This window comes from Corvus brachyrhynchos, unplaced genomic scaffold, assembly GCF_000691975.1.
Source record: "Corvus brachyrhynchos isolate BGI_N302 unplaced genomic scaffold, ASM69197v1 scaffold44, whole genome shotgun sequence".
Lineage (NCBI taxonomy): Eukaryota > Metazoa > Chordata > Aves > Passeriformes > Corvidae > Corvus > Corvus brachyrhynchos.
The window spans coordinates 1,663,790-1,684,011 of record NW_008238359.1 but is presented as its reverse complement, the minus strand read 5'-3'; the positions used below and the strand labels follow the sequence as shown (position 1 = coordinate 1,684,011).

The following is a 20,222-nucleotide window of genomic DNA, read 5'->3' as shown; positions in this document are numbered from 1 at the left end:
ATGATACATTACCTTTATACAAAGAATGAACTTACTTCATATCAAGTTTCAATAGCTCATAATAACTTGAGAAATGATGAGTTGATGGAGCAACCATAACAAACTTGGGTGGTCAGCTTCGAAGATTAGCTCAGCTGGTCTAACCAACTCAGGTGCTCTAACCAACACCAGCGTTGTGGGTTCAATCCCCACATGAGCCCTGAACTGAAGAGTTGGACTCTGTGGCCTTCTGGGTCCCTTCCAACTCAGGCTATTCTGTGATTCTGTGGTGGTTTTGAACACAATGTGGGGAGATTATAGAATAACATGAATTGTTTAGATTTAAGAGATCTTTAAAATCATCAAGGCCAACCATTATCCCAGCACTCCCTAACCCATCACTAAACCATGTCCCCAAGTGCCACATCCACATATTTTAAATACCTCCAGAGATGATGATTTCAGCACTTCCCTGGGCAGCTGATTCCAAAGCTTGATAACCCTTTCCATTGAGTAATTTTTCCTAATATCTAATCTAAACCTTCCCTGGTGAAGCTTGAGGCCATTTTTTCCTTTTCTATTGCTTGTTACTTGAACAGCCTCCTTTACAAACACATTGTTACATTGATTAATATGGCAGAAGGATTAGAAAGGTTTTGACCTTTTGGGCATTTTATCTGCATTTGTTTCCAGCTGTTCAGCTATTCTGTATTGACCAATTGTTAATGATTAATTATTGGCTGGTTGGCTTTCCTTTATGTTCCTTATCTAGGTCGTAAAGTAAGCACTTCCTACAGAAGATTACAACCATTTCCCATGATCTTCCCGAATCTCCTTGAGTAAGCCCGAAGGAAGTACTAATCTCCTTGCTCAATGAAGGTTGTTGCCTTTTGGTCTTTTAAAGGAAATACGCCGAGGCAAACATCACCACCAACTTCTATGTGGTCAACGAGCCATGGCTCTATTCCCTGGCATGGTGCTCTGGGGCACACTCTGTGACCACCAATGCCGTCCACTTGCTGAAGGATCTCAGCCAGCCACTCTTCCTCATGGTAAGTGGAAGTCTTCTCTGTCTCAGGGGTGGGAAGTAGGGTTGGGATGTTCACGGTTACCTTTGGAGACTATGGGCCAGTTCACATATGGAGAAAGCATCCTTTAAGGATCCTTTGCATAAGAAGGACCTGAGTTGAAACCTGGCTTACTGGAACATTTAAGACACTACAGGTATTACCATACCCTTCTCTTTTCTCCTGGCTCAGGAAGAAGCACCCTAGTTGTTAGGATTATCAGCTCAGGCCTTGGGATCAGGGAAAACAAGTTATATTGAGACTTGTGCAGGAAGAAAGGAAGGACCTTTGAGGGAACAAGCTGATGCATGAGGATTTCCATTTCTAACCTTTTGAAGCACCTTACTGATGTCAGAAGTTTCTCTTTTCCCAGAGCATCCCACTGCCCTTGTCAAACTTGGTCTTGTTCTACAAGTCCAAGGGAAACAACCACAGAAATAAGCCTTCCTTCTGGGAGAAATTTTCACATAATTTCTCTATTTGTTATTCTGCCTTGGACAACCTGTAGGGCCAAGAAGCACCTGGGGCATTGGTCCCACCAGAGTCTCTGTAAGGACTTTAAGCAGTTGGCTTCGCACTCTTGAATTAGATTTTACAATGCTCCCCTCCAGAGAACTGCAGTGTTTCTGTCCATCCTAAGTTTGGGTGGAGGTCCAGTCTAAGGATGAATCTTCAGATGCTCTTAGACTTAAAGCAGGAGCCACCCCAGGCTCTCTGTGGTGTTCAGTGAAGGGTAGTTTTTCCAGAGAAAATGAGATGCCACCAGTTAATGTTGTTATTGGCGTGAAGCAGAGAAGTGCAAGGCCTGCCTGTACACACAAGAGGTTTCTGTGGCATTCACTGTGATACGGTAAAATCTTCTATGGTAAAACAGACCCACTTTTATGAAGGAGAATGGTTTGGCACCAACACAACGCAGTGGTAAGTGGCCACTTTGAAATGCCACCAAATGCTTTAAATACTCAAGGGATGTTACTGCAGATGCAAACCAGGCAGCTGAACAGCCATATTCAATCAGGAAGAAAGAGCTTGAGTAACTTTTTTTGCAAATCTTGTGGTCCTTAGTGGTGGACACAGCCTCCGTTTTTCTCTTCCAGACTCCACGGCAGTACAACATCATGTGGATCCTGACAGATCTGACCTCTGCATTCCTCATCTCACTCATCTTTGCTCTGCACTGGTAACTACCAAGTTGTTGATGGCCATTCTAACCTGATCTTTTGCTCCAGGTGGAGGGAAGGAGGGATGCGTTCAGGTGACCTGAAGGGTTAAAACTACACTTGAGAACATTAGCTTTCTCTTCTGGAAATGGAAGAAAGCCCCTAAAGTCCCCCCCAAACCTCTCTGTTTCTCCTGCTTTCTCTCATTTTCCCTTTCCATTTTGGCAGCTCAGGCATTGTCTACCTTCAGGATTCAGTGGAGAACTGGTGGATTTATAATAGCAACATAAACCAATTATCAAAGCTGATGGGCTGAGAAAGGAAATTATTTTTCTATTATTACTATTTGACAATGTTTCATTGGACTGATTTGCTAGGAAAGCTCCCAATGTTAATATTAGAGCATCCCATTCTTTCTGCACATGCCAGAACCCCACAGGAAATCCATCCTCCCACACAAAAATGTCTGACTGTGTCACAGACACCACATTTTTTTCCTTCCCCTCTGTCAAAGATTATTGGGAAATTTGGGGTTCATAGAACAGGCTCACCCCAGCTGGTCATGTTTGGCTGCTGGATGTTCTGCCCTGCCACAGCTGTATGAGGAACATGCCTATGCTCTCATCCCAGTAGTGCCCAAGGAAAGCAGGATGTGCTGGGCTCAGCTCTTCAGCTGGATGTCTGTGGATGGGTGGCAGGATCAGAGCAGGCAGCCCAGGAGAGATTTTTTGCAGGGTGCTGGCAGTACAACTGTGCTGCCACAGGCAGCAAGAGGAAAGTTTGGGAAGCCCCTGGGTGAGCACTCTGGCCTGCCATTAACTGTGACTTGCTTCGGCATAGGAAAAGGTTGGAGGGCTACTATTGCTCTGGGATGATGAAAAAATTAATTGGTAGTTTGACAGTGATGAACTAATAGCTGTACAGGCATTTTTGCTGGGCATCCAGGCTTTTCCCAAGGCAAGATTACTCCCTCCCTTCCTTCCTCTCTTACTCTGCTCTGCTCTCCTCTCCTCAGGTCCTGCTTTCATTCTGTTTTCAAGGCTGTAGGGTGGCGCACAACCACCCCTGCAAAGCATCACCACCACCATCAGACCTTCCCATGCCCATCTCCTCCAGGATCATGTTCCTGTTGTGTGCATTTCCCAGGATCCTGTGGATGCTTCTGGTCCAACCAAACAATGAAGTCCTCCTGGCTGCCCTTCCAGCAAGGGCATCCCCAGCCCTCCTGGGACTGAAGGGCTATCAGCAATGCCTCAGTGCCCTGTGTGGTCTTGTCAGGTTTATGAACACACCAAAATCACAATTTTTAAATTGCCCTGGCTGCTTAAGAGCCAGTGGCTGTAAACATTTCTGGGGCTTTGGAGCTCTTAAATCTTGCTCAGAAAACAGGGCTTAGTCACAAAGTTGCCTTCAAAATGCTGTTGCACACAGGAGTGTGGGTGCTTAGACATCAGTCATGCACTCAAGTCCTTTCTCGGTAAGGACCTGAGAAAATCCCAAAATACCTGCCCTCACAAAGTAGGAAAAAGGTGTCCAAGGCTGCAGGGGGCTGTGAGGAAAACCACAGCAAGCAGTGGCCTGACCCAGATGCTTTGCCCCATGCAGGTGGCGAGAGAAGAATTTCTCCTGCTGTGTCCAGGACAGTAACACAATGATAGAGAATGGCACGTACAACAAATTCAAGACAGGTGAGCAGGGCAAGGAGAGCAGCTGCATCCTGCTCAGGGTGGTCTCTGTGGGACCACTGGGATCCTGATGGATGGGTTGGTGATGGATGTCCATAGTTATAAGGAAGGTTATGAGGAAGAATGCAGTCTGGGTTATCTTGATGCCATGATGATTTCTTGCCTTTTCTTATAAACCCCTGTTATACCTTTTTACAACTTCTGTATTCTTAGTGCTTTTTGCCTACATTCTTGGACTTGTTTGTTCAGCTAGGAGACTAAACATCTTAGAAGCTTCGTAGTTAGGGATCAGTGTGCCCCAGACCCCAAGGTCCCCTCCAGAACACATTTGTAAACTAAGATAGAACCATCCAGGGGAAGGTTCCTTGGGGAGAGGGGCTCATTTGAGCCTCTCATTGGGGAATGTTTGATAGATATGCTAATTAGTAAGACCTATAATATTATACCTGATCTTTGGGAGGGTGTGCATTGCAGTGTGCATTGAGGTGCATTCGACCTGGACATAGTGCACCTAAGGATCCTTAAAATAAATACCAAGGTAAAATCCCTTTTTCCCTTCTAACCGTGTTTGACTCTTGATTTTAAGACCAGGAAAAGGCATCGATCTCAGCCCCAAACCCCTTAGCAGCACAATCCAATTGGCCCTGCTTCAAGCAAAGGCTCCTCCAGATGTCCCCTCCAATATTCATTACTCTGCGATGCTGTGAAAAGAGACTCTGGAGGCACTGAGCACTCTTGGTTCTGCCAGGCAGGGTGGGATTGGCTGAGGACCCTCCCATGCACCACGTTTCTGCACCCATGGAGCTATCATCCAGAAAAAATGACCAAACCTGGGCTGCATGCCTTTTCAAACAGGTTCTGTTTGCTCACAGGCTGTCAGAACAGATGCAGATGTTTGGTAGCTCATCATGTGTCTCCTTTTCCAGAGCTCAACGACATGCCTGCCGTCCTGGCCTGACATGGGCAGAGAAGGGACATGGACCTGCCATCTCGATGAGGCTGAGGAGACCAGCTGGGGGGAGCCTCAGATCTATCTGGTGAGGAGGAGCCATTTGCCTTCATGGCCCTGCTGGAGATGAGCACCAACCTTCCTCTCCTACAGCTTTTGTCACACTCCCATGCCTGTCAGGGATCTTTGGGGTGTAGGAGAGCACAGATGGAGTTGCAGCCATGAAGAAACTGTGCACTATGGTGAGATGCAGCAACCACATGGAAGCCACCGTTTACCCCTGAGACCACTGGCATCCCCCAGGGCAATCATTCGTGCTGTGTGTAAGCCCTGTTTTGACACATGCTGCAAACATCTGAGCATCCTCCAGCCCTCCTCATTCTCAGGTGCCCAGATTTCTCCTATCAGACCAGCCTCTTCTCCACACACTACCTCCCTTCCTCCCTCCTTGCAGGTGTCCACCACCCCCAAGAGCACACTATCTCCACCACGATGGTGCTGCTGGCTGGGTCATTACAATAGGTACCTTTCTACAACAGAGACAGGGGCAACTTTGGTTTTCCTTTTCCCCACTCTTGCCCTGCCATAGCCTAACAGGACAGTCTCCTCCCCTTGTCTGTGGGTGAAGGCATGTCATTCCCATGGGGGCTGAAGGATTTATGATGTCTTGGCCATGTAGCTACTGGGACTATGACCGGTAACACACCAACAACTTTTCTTCAGAAGGATGGAGCTGTGTGTGAATTGGTCCCACCAAGTGTTCTGTTTGCTTTTCCCTTGGGAAGGTCTGTACACCTGTACTACACCCTGGGATTTATTCCAATTTTCATTTCTCCCAGGTGGCTGCTGTCACACAGTGGGGAGGGGGCCTATGCTCTGTAAGGGAGATGTAAACATCTCTCAGGTTTAAGCCATATATTTCTACTTGAACAGATAATAAGAATACATTTTTTGTAAATTTCAAGTGATGTTTTAAATACATTTTACCTCTCCTATCCTGTTTTGTTCTTATTTCAGCAAACTGGGAAAGAATACAGTAGTCTTTACCTGATTCACACTATAGACATTTTCTCATACGTGAGCCTTTTGTTAAATGATGTGATCACAAGTGAGAGGAAAGGATTAGGTTTCAGAGTTATCTGTGCTGAGAAGCACCCAAACCTTTCCAAGTTGCAATTTTGGAGTATTTTGGAGGCTAGAAATGCAAAAAATGAAGCATCCTCCTTTGGAAAAAGGCTAAAGGACTGATGAATTGTTGTAGAGCAGCTCCAGATCTATGAAATACGGGGAGCGGATGGTGTTAAATCCCCCTCCCCATGCCTTGCATACATAGGTGTCATGGGTACCACTCGTGGAAGTATGTGAGCAGCCAAAGTAGGAGGTGGGGAGCATGTGGGTTGAGCATGGAGTGCACCATGAGCTCCTCAGCCTGTCCCTTGGTGTTCAAGTGAGGGGCTTGGCTGTGGTCCCCCAACCGCTGCCTTTAATTGGGAAAAGCCACCTCGATGCTCTTTGATCCATGCATCTAGCTGCTGCTTGGCCAATATGCACTGGTAACTCCCTGTGCTCAGCCTCCTCATCCTCAGAAGCCTTGCTTAGGCAGAGCCTGGCCAGTTAGACCTCTGGTTTCCTTTAATGCCTTACAATCTGTCACATCTCAGTGGCTAACTATTTTTGTTCCTTCACAGCTAGCAAGGTCTGGCAACCTTGTTAAGCACATGGCTGGTCGTCTGCCTCCCACACACAAACTTTTCACCCAACACTTCCAGGGATTCAGCTCAAAACTGACTGGAAAATTCAGCCCTTGTCATAGAGGACAAGCAATGGAGACTGTCAGCCTTCAGTGTTTTTTATCCCAAAAGAAAAGATTTCAATTAATTTCCAGTCTGGGTACACTGATGGTTTCCTCCCCACTGCTGGATACTCTCACCAGAAATTGAACTGTGCAAGGAGAAGTCTTGTCCCCAAGAACCCAAGAGCCCTGATCTCACCCTTCCCCCTGGAGATGTCACCACAACTGCACAGTGCAGAACAGCCTCCCACAAGCCACTTGATGCTTTTTAATTGGAGTATTTCACTTGGACATACGTTTTTTCACGTTACATTGCTTGGTGTGAATACAAAGAGGCCAGCAGATGCCAATACATAAGACACACAGGTACACGCACACAGAGTTCCAGCCACCCCCAAAATTATGGGGTGCATGGGAGGCCAACAGAGCTGTAAGTGGACGGATGAGGGTAGTGGGAGGGGAAAGATGACCCAGAACAGCTCTGGAAACACTGCTGTGCAGCAGGTCATCTGCTGAGTGTGCTATGGGAGGCAGGGATGGCTGGAGACTCAGAAAAAGCAGTGATGGTGTGGTGATGATAGGCATGTGTCTAAGGACAGGTGGGATCCCTGGGACAGCTGGATCATGGCAGCTGGGGAAGGGAGAGAAATGTCAGAGATGGATGGTGTGAAGGCAGCTGGGCTCCCAGCGTAGCCTTGGTTGGTGTAACCATGCTCCCATCACCAGAGTGCTTTGGGTAGGGGATGATGGAGGAATGGGATCTCCTAGCAGCCCTGTCTGGCTGGTGGATGTCTCCATGGAGCATCTCATTTGCTTTGATGGAGCAACCACAGTCCTAAGTCACTGCTGCATCCCACTTGGATGTCACAGTCCTTGAGGTCTGGTAGGCAGCACTGCCAGTTCTCCCTGGCACACCATGGTATTGGAGACCTGAGCGCAGCTGAGCTCAACAGAGCAGCATGTGACACCCCACAATATGGACTTCTACAAAAAGCAGTCAAACCCAGTCCAATGCATGGGACCAAGAGAGGCCTCAACATCTACTGAGATCCACTCAGTGGCACCAACACCAGATCTTGGTGGACAACTGTCACCTCTCCTGATACCCCACACCCAGCCATGTGCTCCTTTGAAGCCTGGATTTTGGAAAGGCACCCCCAGGCTTCTTCCCCTGTATCCTCCCAGACACGACATGGTTTCAGCCTTCTCTCTGCCAGCAGATCCCATCTCTGCTCCAAAGTAAGCTGGTCCACGCTGCGTGGCGTTGGGTGGCAGGTGAGGCAAACAGCCAGCAGATGAGTATAGCCAGTCAAAGATGAAGAAAAGCCCACGGAAATCAGGAGTCTGCCCTTGCTGTGAGTTGGTTCAGGTCCAGCTGGGACTCATGAAGAGCTGCTTTATACAGAAACACACACACAAAGCACAATAAAATCCTCAGCTGGTACAAACGCAGCGGCCAAGTTCATGTTTGAATTACAGCCCAACATAGGCTCGCCCTCAGTCTTCCAAGAATGGGGTGTTCAAAACCCCTACATCCATATTGAAGCTTGCAGTAAAAGTCCTCCCAAGGTTAATTTTTCTGGACACAGGGAGAAAAAGGAGATAACTAATTTTCCAACCTTCACTTCCAGCTGAGCCCTTAAGTCGGGAAAGATGTGCCTTACTCAGCCTCTGGCAGTCATGGCTCTTGGGGAATCCCTGGGCAAGGGATTGTTCTGCAGGTCACCCTCAGCCCTGAGTCATCATCCAGATACCGGCACGAAATACAGGATTTTTTTTTCCTTTTTAATATTTTAAAAAATAAATAGAAGAAGAAACAAAACTTTAAAATTTGTTCTTTAAATATTTCCAGCATTGCACAGATTGCACTTTAGTACTCTAGCCTGTTCAATCAGTAGGTTGTTTATTCTGATTCCTAGTTAAAATGTGCTCCTCCCAGCCTGCTTTATCTTTCCGTCCATCTTAAGAACACAGTGTATTCTTTTGTAATGACAAAAAAACCAAGCCCTGCAGTGTTCATTGGACATCTTTCCGGCATGGGTCAGGGCTTTGTTATTCCTCTTCAAACCTGAAATTCCCAGAACTTCACCAAAAACCTGTTAGCATCCTAACAGCTCTCATATTTAAGAAAATAAACAACAAATGAAAGCAAAGCAAACCACACGCACACACACACAAACACACAAATCCTTTTCCAAGAGCCTTTGTGATGCCAACCATTGGGTTCAGGCAAACCTCCTGCTGGAGTGTCTTTGCCTTGGTCATTCTCTGAGAGCAATGGTGTCCCCTGGAAATCTTTGAGGCGTAGGATTGAGTTGAGATGCAGGGTGAGGAAGGTGAATAGGAGGTCAGAGATAGTCATCTTCGCTGGAATGGGAGGTGGGATTGGAGCCCTCAAGATCAGAGTCCAGTGAACTCCCTGATGGTGTTCGGCTCATCTTCCACATCTGGGAGGCAAAGGTTCTCGCCCAGCTGCACGGGTATCCCACAGCCCTCAGCTGGTGAATTAGCCCCATGACCACGTGCCAGTGGCTTCTTGCAGTTCACTTGCTACCCTTTGCACTCCTCTGTTTGCTCATGGCTGTTAGCATCTGGCTGATGTACGAGGTCAAAAGATCATCCATCTTGTACCCCTGAGGAGGAGAGGGAAGATGTTAGCAGCCTCTAGGAGCACAGTTTACGCTCTCTGGCTTGCGCTTGCGTTGACCTGTTTCCCCATTCTCCACAAGGAACAGTGTCCAAACAAAATTTGCAACATTGAGATTGAGAAACTGCCTGTCCCAGGATGCTGCTGAGGCTAAGGACATAGGGAGCTTTGGATAGGACATGAATTTTCAAATGGCCAACAAAATACTGAATGCCTCAGATTAGTAACAATTAATCCAGAAGGAATTTTTATCTTTTGTGCTTTGGGTTTAAGATAGTCTAGGAGGAGGTTTGTTGCTGTGATTGTTACTAGGGACAAGCTGGGTAAATGATACTGGTTAAAGGGCTCAAGAGTACCCCTTGAGCCCACACCAGCTTTAAGGTGTATTTCAGCCCAGTGATAGGGAGCAGTCCCCTGTGGTCCTGACACAGCAACACCCCAGGCACCTTAGGCTTGCTTGTATGTTGGATGACAGACCAAGTGAGAGCTCTGATTCATTGAGCAGAGCCATAGGAAATTCAGAATGAGAAAAAACGTATCAGCAGCTCTTCTGAGAGACCACTTTCAGTCCAGAGAATCCCTGAGACACAATTTGCTGCTAAAGACAGGATTTGTCTAACCTTTAACGCTTCTTACCAGGGAGGTCTCACAGAGCAGCTTGCTTCCTCTCACCAAGTTGCCAATGGTTATGTGGAAGTACGTGTTGCCACTGCTCCAGTTGGAGATCTTGGTGAAGGGGTGAGTGATGAGAATATCCTGGTGGGAACACAAGACTGACACTCAACATGCAGAGCCTCAACTTCCATGAAGGGCTGTGGGCACTTCTCATGTCCCTGTTCACTTTCCATTACAGCAGGCCAAGGATGTCTACTGTGATAAGACTCATGGGAATGGCAGTGAGATCAAGACTCCAGATCCTCCTATCTTGTGAAGGACTGCCATACTAGAATGACCATGCAGGTGGTGGAAGTAACTAGTAGGATCTCATTTACTCCAGCTCCTTTCCTATTGCCTGTGAAAGCATTAAGGAAGGAGTGTGTGCATTCTCCAGGTATCAGGCCCTAATAGTTGATGCTCCCAATCCATCTTTTGTTGAAAAAGGCTGGGCTGGCTCTGTGCAACAGTGAATTTCTGCCTCCAGAAAGTTTTCTGTCTATCCAGCCTTTCTAACTAGGCTTAAAGAGAACTCACTAAGTTCTGAACAATGCACTCTTTGGGATGTCTTCTGTAAGGGCTTGGGGACTGGGCTCAGGAGCATCTGGTGAATACCTAAGTTTTGCTTACCTTGGTTTTGGGATCAATGAGGCTGACTCCATGCTTATTGATAGCAATTAGAAGGATTTCTGGATAATTTGGCTCTGTAGTTTGCTGTTGGAAATGAGATGAACTGGTTAGAGGATGTATCAAGCAAAATCAGACCCCTTCCTATTTCCTCTCTCCCTGTTTTCTCCTGACAGAACTGGCTTCTAAAGTCCTTGATGGAACTCTAGTGCCATGGTGGATGGTCCAGATTTGGTTTGTGGTGGGTAGAGACACACCCCTTGGAAAACCACAGGTTCCCCTTTGCCTTGGCAAAACAGAGAAGGGCTGTTGTGTGTTCAGCAGCACAACTGTGGGAACAGCCCCAATGACTGAGATATGCTGAAGCTCTACAATGCTTCTGTCAGTGTAAAGAGGCAAGGCAGCAATGAATGAGTGTATTTGCCCTTTATGATGAAGAGTATGACACTACTTCCCTGTTTCATCAGGGTTGTCCCAGTCTGGTTCAGATTTGGAACCCCTCTGTGGTACAGGGCTCCTGATCTTGGCTACAAGCTGCCAGCTAACCCCCAGGGCAGGTACCTTCACTTCAAAGAATGCTGATCCAAATGTAGGCCACTTGAAGATAATCTTTAGAAAGGCAAGCTTGGCTTCTTCTCTTGTTTTGCCCGCGTGTTTGTTGTAGTATGCCACGATGGACTGCAACAGAGAACATAACAGAGATGGAGGGTTTGCACCACCTGGCACCAGGGATGTTTGCAGGGAAGGAGCATCAGTCCCACAATGATAGACTCATAGAAGAGTTTGGGTTGTAAGGGACCTTTGAAAGATCATGTAGTCCAAATCTCCTTCAGTAGGCAGGGTCACCTGCCACTAGAGCAGGTTGCTCTGAGTCCAGTCCAACCTGGCCTTGATGCTTGGTTCTAGTCTCTACTCCAATAACACTTCAAAAAAGTGCTGTCTGGTCACAGGAGCAGGGCCTGGAACCAAGGCAGGTCCTTCTTAGATGAGCTGAGCTGGTGACTCCATTAAAGACATTATAAATTTTGATTCTTCAATTTATACAGCAGATGAGACTGAGAGATCTTAAATCCAGAGATGCTGATATCAGATAGGAAATGGAAAGGACTTATCAGACTATTTCTTGACAGTGAGACACATCTAATGTTTTAAGGCTAGACCTGTTTGCACTTGTGCCACAGTTCTCCCTGTGTGAAGCATGGAGAATTATCCCTTTACTCATTAGTCTGCATTAAATGACAGACCACCTCTACAGGAGACCATCTCTTAGCATGTTTCCATCTGGCTTTGCATCCACCGCTACAGCCACAGCCTCAGGACAAAGAAAACCCAGGGAAAGGCATGTGTATGTGAACATGCATACACAATTTCTTCTCTTGGTGGTGCCAGGGAGGCTGAAGCTCTGATAAGGCTCAAGAAGGATCAGGGGTCACTCATTCTGGCAGTCCAGCTTCAACACTGAATGTCAATGAAAGTTACCCGAGAGACTGGGCATCTCCCAGCCACACCTATGAACCAAGCTGCTGGTTTACCCTTTTCCAGTCATCTGGAGAGAGCTGCCGGATGAGGTCCTGAGGCACCAGCTCCTTCAGGAGTTTGGGGATGCTGGGGAAATAGGACTTGTCATCCTCAAACTTGACCCGGTAGATGAGAGCCGCCAGCTGCAGGACCTCTTCCCGTGAGCACTTGTGGTAGCCACGCAGGTACTTTGGTAACTCCTGCATGGAGGAAAGAACAGAGAGATAGAGAGGATGCCTGTGGACCTTCATCCTCAGATGTTAAAAGGAATTTGTGGAGGTATCCAGCCCCTGGCTAGGAGGCTGCGCCCAGGGAACATTTGCAAATGGACAAGTCCTTACACCTACTCCTAATCCCTCCCAAGTCTCCACAGCTATTGCAGAGTCCCAGCACACCTGGTAATAGTGGAAGATTGAGTCTGCCATTGAGTCTTTTCCAGGCGTTGTGTTGGTCCACAGTTTTTTCATGAAGAACACTTGGTAGGTGAGGGAAGGCACTATACCTGTGCAAGTGAAGCAAACATAAGAGCAATGGTGAGAGTACCAGCTGGCTATCGGTGTCTGCATCCAGCAGTGCCCATGCACCATCACAACCTGCAGGGACAGGGGCATTCACAAGGCCAACTGGGCTCTGACATTGCAGAACAAACCACATCACTGCCATGCAAAGCTTTAATAAAGTGAAAAAAGTGTCTGGGTTCACTTCCACAACCTCACTGATAGTGCCCATGCCTAACACAGGACAGAGGAGTTGTACCCTGGAGGCACCTGTGTCTTGCAACCACTGGTAAATTCAGCAGAGCTGCAGCCAGTTCCACTGTGGATGTGGTTGGTGAGGTGAGATGAATCCCACCACTGGAACCTTCCTGCAGGCACTTCCTGGAAAGGTGTCCTCCAGCAGGTGTTCCTCACAGGGGCCAGGACTAGCCCTGGAGCAGAGGTTTTGCTGCTCCTTGATGGATTACCTTCCAGGTGATGTCCCCAGGGATTGTGTAGAGAGCACCACCCCTATCAGTGTGGCCCAACAGATCACAGAATAGAATCTGTGGCCCAATAGAATCACAGAATCACTGAGGTTGGAAAAGACCTCTAAGACTGAGTCCAGCCACTAACCTAACACTGCCATGTGCACCGCTAAACCATGTCTCTAAGCGCCACATCTACATTTTTTTGAACGCTAGAGGACAGTGATTCCACCACTTCCATGAACAGCCTGTTCCAGTGCTTGTGGCAGACTATGTGGTCAGTCTTGTTTGAAAGGGATGGAGGGCTGCAGGAAGGCTGTGTGTGACCCATAAAAGAAAAAAGTCATCGTTACCATCTTTTGCTGGTCTTGCTTTCTTTATCCAGTCTGTCAGGTGTCTCACAAAGTCAAAGAAGAAATCTCCTTCTGGCACGCTGATGACCTAGGGGACACAGCCCATAAAGTCATAAAGACTAAGCAAGTGAGTCATACAACAGGATCACAGAATATCCTGAGTTGGAAGGGACCCAGAAAGATCATCAAAGTCCATCTTCTGGCCCTGCACAGGATATCCTTAAGAATCACACCATGTGCCTGACAGCACTGTACAAATATTTACTGAACTCTGTCAGGCTTGGTGCCATGACCACCTCCCTGGGGAGCCTGGTCCAGTGCCAAACCACCCCTTGGGTGAAGAACCTTTTCCTAGTATCCAGTCTAAGTGTCCCCTGACACAGCTTCAAGCCATTCCTTCAGGTCTCATCACTGGTCACCCCAGAAAAGAGATCGGTGTCTGCCCCTCTTCCTCCCCTCATGAGGAAGTTGTGGACTGCAATGAGGTCTCCTCTCAGTCTCCTCCAGGCAGAACAGACCAAGTGACCTCATATGGTTTCCCCTCAAGGCTCTTCACTGTTTTCATAGCCCTCTTTAACAGCTTTATTTCCTTATATTGTGGTACTCAAAACAAGTGACAAGACACCACAGGCAGGGTTGGCCCCAGTCCCTCTCCTGTAGTTGCTGCTCACTGCTTTGTGCTGCTAACACTGAGGCGTTATAAACTGCTGATGTGAGAAAGCCCCTGCTAGTGCCTTGCTTCAGGCTCTGTCTCTAATTTCACCCATTACTCCTCATTGCAACTTGTTTCACCACAATTCTTTTCACTTCCTGATGACTATCTCCATAGATTTCTCCCAGTTTCCAGAGGCAGCTCTAAGCTGCACATTTTTCTTACTTAGTCCTTTCTCATAAACCCAACTCAGCAACAGGCCAGGAGAGCTTTGCCTGTCTGTGCTTTAAGTCCTTTGGGGTGACTGCTAGAAGTCAGGGCTGTGGGACTGCAAACCTCACCTGTATCAGATCAGATCTGACTTAGAAATGCCACACAGCTTGTAGAGAAATGCTGCTCACCACGTGGCTGTGGCTCCACCAATGTGTACCCACTGGTAAGCAGGTTGTCCCGAGTACCTCAGGGTGGGTCACTCACCTTGTCAGAGATTTTGACAAAGAGGCTGAAGCCCTCAGAGGACTTCAGGAGCAGCCTGTTGGAGATGTTCTGGCAGAAGTCCTTGGCTTTTGTGCTGGATTCCACCTCAAATGCCTATAGAGAGAGGAAGATCATCACCACTGCTGTCTCAAGGTTAATTTCCACTTTTTGCTCTCTTTGAGGAGCTCCAGGTACACAGAGGGATTTAGATGCCCACCACCAGTGAAATCAGTGACATTGTGGACTGGGGCTCTGGGCATTGGAAGGGATGCCTGCAGAAGCTCTGTCATGCTACTACTGTACCATTGTGCTTTGTAATGCTGTATCTATATCCTGTGCTGGCTTATCCAGAGCTCTCTAGGCAATGCAGGAAATTTTTCTGATCTAACAGTGAAGTCTCAGAACTATTTGTTTGAGGGAAGAGGGGTGGGAAAGACAGAGTGAGAGACCTCCAGGCTGATTTGTCCCAACTGTCTCTCCAGTGATGCTGAGGAAGTCAGATGCCTGGCTTAGACCAGGCCTAAGCCAGATGCCTGATTTCTAGATAGCAGAATAGAAGGAAAATGATTCCTGTTTTATGGATATCTAAAGGATGGGATGTTTAAAGATCTCTCCCATTTTATGCACATCCCAATTCTGGTTTTGGTTTTTGAGCTGCGCTCAGCATTTACATTGCCTCAGTTTTGCTCTGCCCACTTAATGAGATTCAGTCCATAGCAGTTTAAGAAATTTAAGCTCCTGACCCCCACATGCATGGCTGTGTTAGCCTGAATCACCAAACCACCAGGACCCATGTTCCACATCCCATGAGAGTCTGATCTGGGGTTCAGTGCTGCTAATGCTCAGCAGCACTTCAGTGCAAATGCATCTTGTACTGGAATGATGCCACTCTGCCAGTCCACATGATGACTTCCACGGCCAAAAGGATCACAGCAAACCCATCCAAGTGCAGAAGTCCGCACTGCCTCCTTCTACTGGCTCTCACACAGATGCATGTGTACAAAGCAGTGTCATGTCCACTGCTGGTCATGTAGGAAAAAATACTCAAAGTGATGAGAAGCCCCAAGAGTTCGCTCAACTCTCCATTACAGATAAACAAGGGCACTCACAGCTGCTGCAGGGGAATCATCCTTTTCTTTCTATGGGTGTGGGCTGTTATACAAATAAACCCATTTGGGAATACAGGATTTTAGTTGTACCCAAGGGCATGAGGGAAGAGAGAGATGTGAGCCTCATAGGAAGACTAATCAGTACTGTAAGACAGCAGTATCTGCAAGGACATGCCTATCTGCTCTGGCATCAATATGACTAGCTGCCTTATCAGCATGTAAGATGCTTAGTGAGAGCTTCCTGAGTGCAGGTATGATTTCTGTGTCATCTCAGGTCAGAAGGGGTAATTTCAGTCACCTACTTGCCAGTACTGCAACATTCTGCCCAGTCCCCACGGGGCCCCATCATGATACCCCACTGGGTATCGTTGGTCTAGGCTCCAAATAACTGAGAGCCAAGGCTTGTCAGCTACTGTGAGTGGATGAACCCATCCAGCTTCCCTCTTTCTGCAGTCATACTGTAAACCCTCCAGTGAACACCAGCAGAGCACCCATATCTTGAAAAACACAAATTGCAACAACTCTACTACAAAAAGAGTAGACAAGGATGGATTTTCCTTGTAACGCTTTGGCCCAGAGGCTTCTGGAAAGGCTGAACTTTTCTGGATCAGGACAAATATTAGCCTCTTCTGAGATTTTAATAAGAAAATTGACAGCCATCCTGACAGAAAAAAATTTCCTTCTCCCCCATTTACCTCATCGGTATCATCAGGGAAGTAAACCTTGTGGAAAATTTGGGTCGTTTTGTGTTGAATAGCTTCCACTTCTACCAGATGGGGTGGGTATTTCCTGGATCCATTCCTGCAAAACAGGAGGTGGCAAGTGTCACAGCATCATCAAAGCAAGAATGCTTTGTTTAAATCTTCCCTTTTAATGCATATTCTTTTTTAATAACTCCAGCTAGTTTCTTAATATTACAGTATTTTTCCTCCTACAAAGAAGAAAGTGACTTAAGTGGATCTGAACAAAGTTGATTCATTTCTATTTTTCTGCACTGCTCATCAGCAACCCAATGTCTCTTTCAATCAGTTTGGTGGAATAGAGAGGGAGGCTGTGAGCTTTCACTGTGCTCTAGTCACCAAAATATCTCCCAGTTGTATTTTCTCACACATATTTGGATGTTGTGGCGCAGTCAGGACTAGGAGGTCTTTTGGTGCCATACCTCAAGGCTTTCTGGAGTCTCTGGATACAGTCCGCTGCCAAGGGGTGATGTTTCCGGGATTGCAGGAACCTCTGGACATGAGGCAGGAGGATGTTACTCGGAGGGAAAAGGCCTGTACACAACCACAACAGCTCCCAGCCTTTCTCTTCACTGTATCTGTGCAAGAAGAAATCCAGGAGGAAGAAAATCACTCATGGCATGGACACTTCAGATCTGCTTTGTGCAACACAGTCTAATGCATTTGGGCCAAGGGGAACAAACAACCCTTACTTGATGTGGTTGTCTGTGAGCTGCTTGAGGGTCTGGCAGTAGATTTCATCCTTTAGGGGTTCGGCTTTCAAGGCACCTTCAAATATTTGGTCTGTCAGCTCATTGACTGAGCGGGTCCTTTTGGATGGGTAGTCACCCATATATTTCAGCACTGGTGGAAGGTAGGAGTCAAGGATAAGATAACTGGGATATTTGGAGAAGCCCCTCTGTTGATGACATTGTTAAAAGACATCCTACACATGACTACAGAAGTGGCTGCAAAGGGATACTCAGGCATCAAACCCTGTCCCTGAGGCCATGTGGACTGGTCCGCATTCACACGGATTAGGGCTGTGGCCTTCCACAGAAGGTGCATTTTGCAGAGTCAGCTGAACCAAGACAGAACACCACCAGTGAGTGTGGACCAGCAGGACTCAATAACTAGTCCCCTAATCCTCATTTATTAAGCAGTAGACACACCTCAGATTTCAAGGATGCTTAAGTACAGATTTGTGGTGCACACCCATCTCCAAGCCTGTGACATGGTCCCACAGCCCTTAAGAGGGACCACAAACCTTTCTTTGGGCTTTGCTTGGGGCCCTAAAGAACCTGTTCAGCCCTTTGTCTGTCAGACCTGTTGCCCAAAGGCACTCCCAAACAGAGGAAGGATATCAATAAAGGCCATACAGGCTTCTTGGGACAGCTCCTCGCTGCCCAGGATCTTCTTCAGCAGTGGCTGTTTGATGGGCTCGCGGGTGTAACACCACAGCTTGTCCTTTCCACGGCTCTTGGTGATCATGACCCGGCTGAGGGTGTGCTTTGGAGGTGGTCTGGTGGCAAATACAAAGCAAAAGGTAGAAGACTACAGGGATAAAAGGGACAGCTTGTGGCCAATGTTTCACCTAGAAAGGTTGCTCACAGCATCTGGCTAATGAACTCTTACACCAAATTGGACATCACAATTTAGCAAGCTCCAGTTCTGCCCAAAGATAAACACTTGTACATTCCTGTGACTCAGAGGAGTCTCTTATAGAGCCTACAAAAGTACTGACACCACAACCACCAAACCTATCCCAAAAAGCTTCAAACCACAGGAAGGATGATGGATGAATGGCCAGGGCAGCTGCACTGAAAGAATATCACCTAGCAGTGTAAGCCTGACAAGCTGAAGATATCCCAGAGGATCTGGTCTGTCTGTTTGGATTGCCAGCCCATCCTAACAGAAGTGGGAGCTTTGGTCAGCTGCAGTGGTGCACATTTAGATTTTTGGAGCTGAGATGAAAATGCCTATGTAGTCTAAGCACATCCTCCCACATAATACTAAATTTCACATTGCTACACCTCTGCTGAGAAGAAATACTTTATAAAACCTTGTCTGTGGAAAACCTGCTGTTCAAATGCCATGACCTAAATCAGAGGCTGCAGTTGTACAAAGTCACACGATGGGGTATTCAGAGTCTTTTCCAGTAGCAAAATTTTTCTGATTCCCAAGCTACCTGCAGATGGATTCCTGTAATTTTTGAGAATGGTTTAAAAAACTCACCTAAAATAATCATAGGAAAATTCCTCCAAGGTGTATGGCTTTACTCTTTCTTCACTGTCTGAAACTGCCATCTGAGAGGTTCTGATAACATCTTGTCGTTGGTCAGGGGTCATTGTGACCAGAGCCTGTGGGATGAAAAGCTCTCTGTTACCTGGTATATTTGAAATAAAATATATCTGATATATTCAAAGAGAGGAAGCAGATACAAAACAAGAACAGTGCAAATGAGAATAATCCATCAAGTCCTGTTAACAGGCAGTTAGAACTGTGCAGCTGCCATTTCTCTGTGCCATTCTCAGTCACTAATGCAAGGAATAACAGATGTTTCCATAATGTGGATCACTTCCTGAGGAAGAAAATGTGCTCTGGAACCTACAGCTCCATATGTGAATGTAGCAGTTCCCTCCAACCATAAATACACCTTTAAGCAACCAGGCCAGCTGGAGGGGTTTAGCACAATACATGGATATTCCAAGTCACAAGTTTGTGGTATCCTGAGTGCCAAGATCAGAAGAAAGGCTGAGGTCACTTTTGCCTTGGACAACTTGTCATCTCTCTCATCCACTTTGGTTTCTACCTTACCTTCAGGGAGATTCTGGGCAGATGTAAGCACTTCAGGAAGGCTTTGACCTCCCTGGGCATTGTACCAAGTTGTGTAGTTCCGTAAGACAGCTTACCACGATCTCCAGCGGAGGCATGGTGACTGTAGGCAAGACGTAGACGGAATCAGTTGGGAAATCCCCTCTCTGCTTGGTCCGCTCGTTGAACCCATTAGCCCACCCTGAGTTCATCACTTGTTCTCCTGTGTCCTGGTCCAGAACTATCAGGTCTCCTTTAAGGAAGCTGAGGAACCCAGATTCTTCTCCCACTGCAAAAAAAACCCCATTGGTTTGAATTGTCTTTTTCCAAATTCCTTGGGAATATTCAATCTATCCATATGTTTACCACTGAGCTGGGCTATTTTCTTGCCTGGGTTTGGGTTGTCTTGGAGAGTGACCACATATTTGGATCGTTTCCTTAGTCCTTCAAGGAAGGTCACCACCAGGTCCCGGATATCCTCTGCATTGTTCGAGGTGAAAGTGTATTCATCACCTTTAATGGTGGCCAGGGTAAAACTCTGCCCTTGTAGCTTTCCTCCTCTGGGATATATTTTTATAGGAGACATAAACACGAAACATAATGACATCCAGAGGCAAAGCCTGGAAAAGAACTGATCTATGCTGAGATTGCCAGCCAAGTCTATTGCTCCTTACCTGCTGCTTGACACAGCTGTGATCTCTGGGAAAGAGAGCTCTAAGAGAACCTGCTCCTGTTCATCCACAAAGTACACCCCTGTCCAGTTGACAGCTACAATCACATCATTTTTAGGCAGGCTTGGTCCTGGGTTGAAGACAAGGCATTCAATCAGTTCATGAAGGGTCTTAGGATACAGAAAATGTTTCAAAGAAGGATGTTTTTTTAATGGAGAGAAATAGTAGCAGACCCATAGCCTGAGCCATTGCTAATCAGGATGCACCAAAAAATAATGTATCCAAAACAGACCAGCTAGATGGGTCCCTTCTTGTCTGTGGAATCTCCATCTCTCCTTCCTTTTGCTTTAGAGCATCTTGTCCTCTGGGGATGTGCTCTACTGAC

General features: G+C 46.9%; 2 protein-coding genes across 12 annotated transcripts in view; one reads left to right on the top strand and one right to left on the bottom strand.

Annotated features, from left to right (window-relative positions):
• Positions 1-5,835, top strand: part of GDPD4 (glycerophosphodiester phosphodiesterase domain containing 4) — a 38,601-nt gene extending 32,766 nt beyond the window's left edge. For 6 of the 8 annotated variants that reach the window (XM_017735955.1, XM_008634906.2, XM_017735951.1 and 3 more), the window contains 4 exons: positions 884-1,031; positions 2,144-2,226; positions 3,812-3,894; positions 4,818-5,835. In XM_017735955.1, coding sequence (XP_017591444.1) covers positions 884-1,031; positions 2,144-2,226; positions 3,812-3,894; positions 4,818-4,849 — 346 coding nt within the window. In that variant the 3' untranslated portion in view covers positions 4,850-5,835. Of the gene's footprint in view, positions 1-751; positions 760-883; positions 1,032-2,143; positions 2,227-3,811; positions 3,895-4,817 lie in introns of those variants that run through there. The other 2 variants (XM_017735956.1, XM_017735957.1) reach the window with 2 other exon arrangements.
• A 3,340-nt stretch (positions 5,836-9,175) lies between these two features.
• MYO7A (myosin VIIA) overlaps positions 9,176-20,222 on the bottom strand; it is a 98,163-nt gene continuing 87,116 nt past the window's right edge. For all 4 annotated transcript variants that reach the window (XM_017735947.1, XM_017735949.1, XM_017735948.1 and 1 more), the window contains 16 exons: positions 19,841-19,967; positions 19,557-19,726; positions 19,265-19,455; positions 18,588-18,712; positions 17,717-17,874; positions 17,066-17,219; positions 16,796-16,951; positions 16,329-16,434; positions 14,525-14,638; positions 13,396-13,483; positions 12,474-12,580; positions 12,093-12,278; positions 11,122-11,238; positions 10,564-10,647; positions 9,916-10,035; positions 9,176-9,265 (listed from right to left, as the gene is read on the bottom strand). In XM_017735947.1, coding sequence (XP_017591436.1) covers positions 9,176-9,265; positions 9,916-10,035; positions 10,564-10,647; positions 11,122-11,238; positions 12,093-12,278; positions 12,474-12,580; positions 13,396-13,483; positions 14,525-14,638; positions 16,329-16,434; positions 16,796-16,951; positions 17,066-17,219; positions 17,717-17,874; positions 18,588-18,712; positions 19,265-19,455; positions 19,557-19,726; positions 19,841-19,967 — 2,093 coding nt within the window. The remainder of the gene's footprint in view (positions 9,266-9,915; positions 10,036-10,563; positions 10,648-11,121; positions 11,239-12,092; positions 12,279-12,473; positions 12,581-13,395; positions 13,484-14,524; positions 14,639-16,328; positions 16,435-16,795; positions 16,952-17,065; positions 17,220-17,716; positions 17,875-18,587; positions 18,713-19,264; positions 19,456-19,556; positions 19,727-19,840; positions 19,968-20,222) is intronic.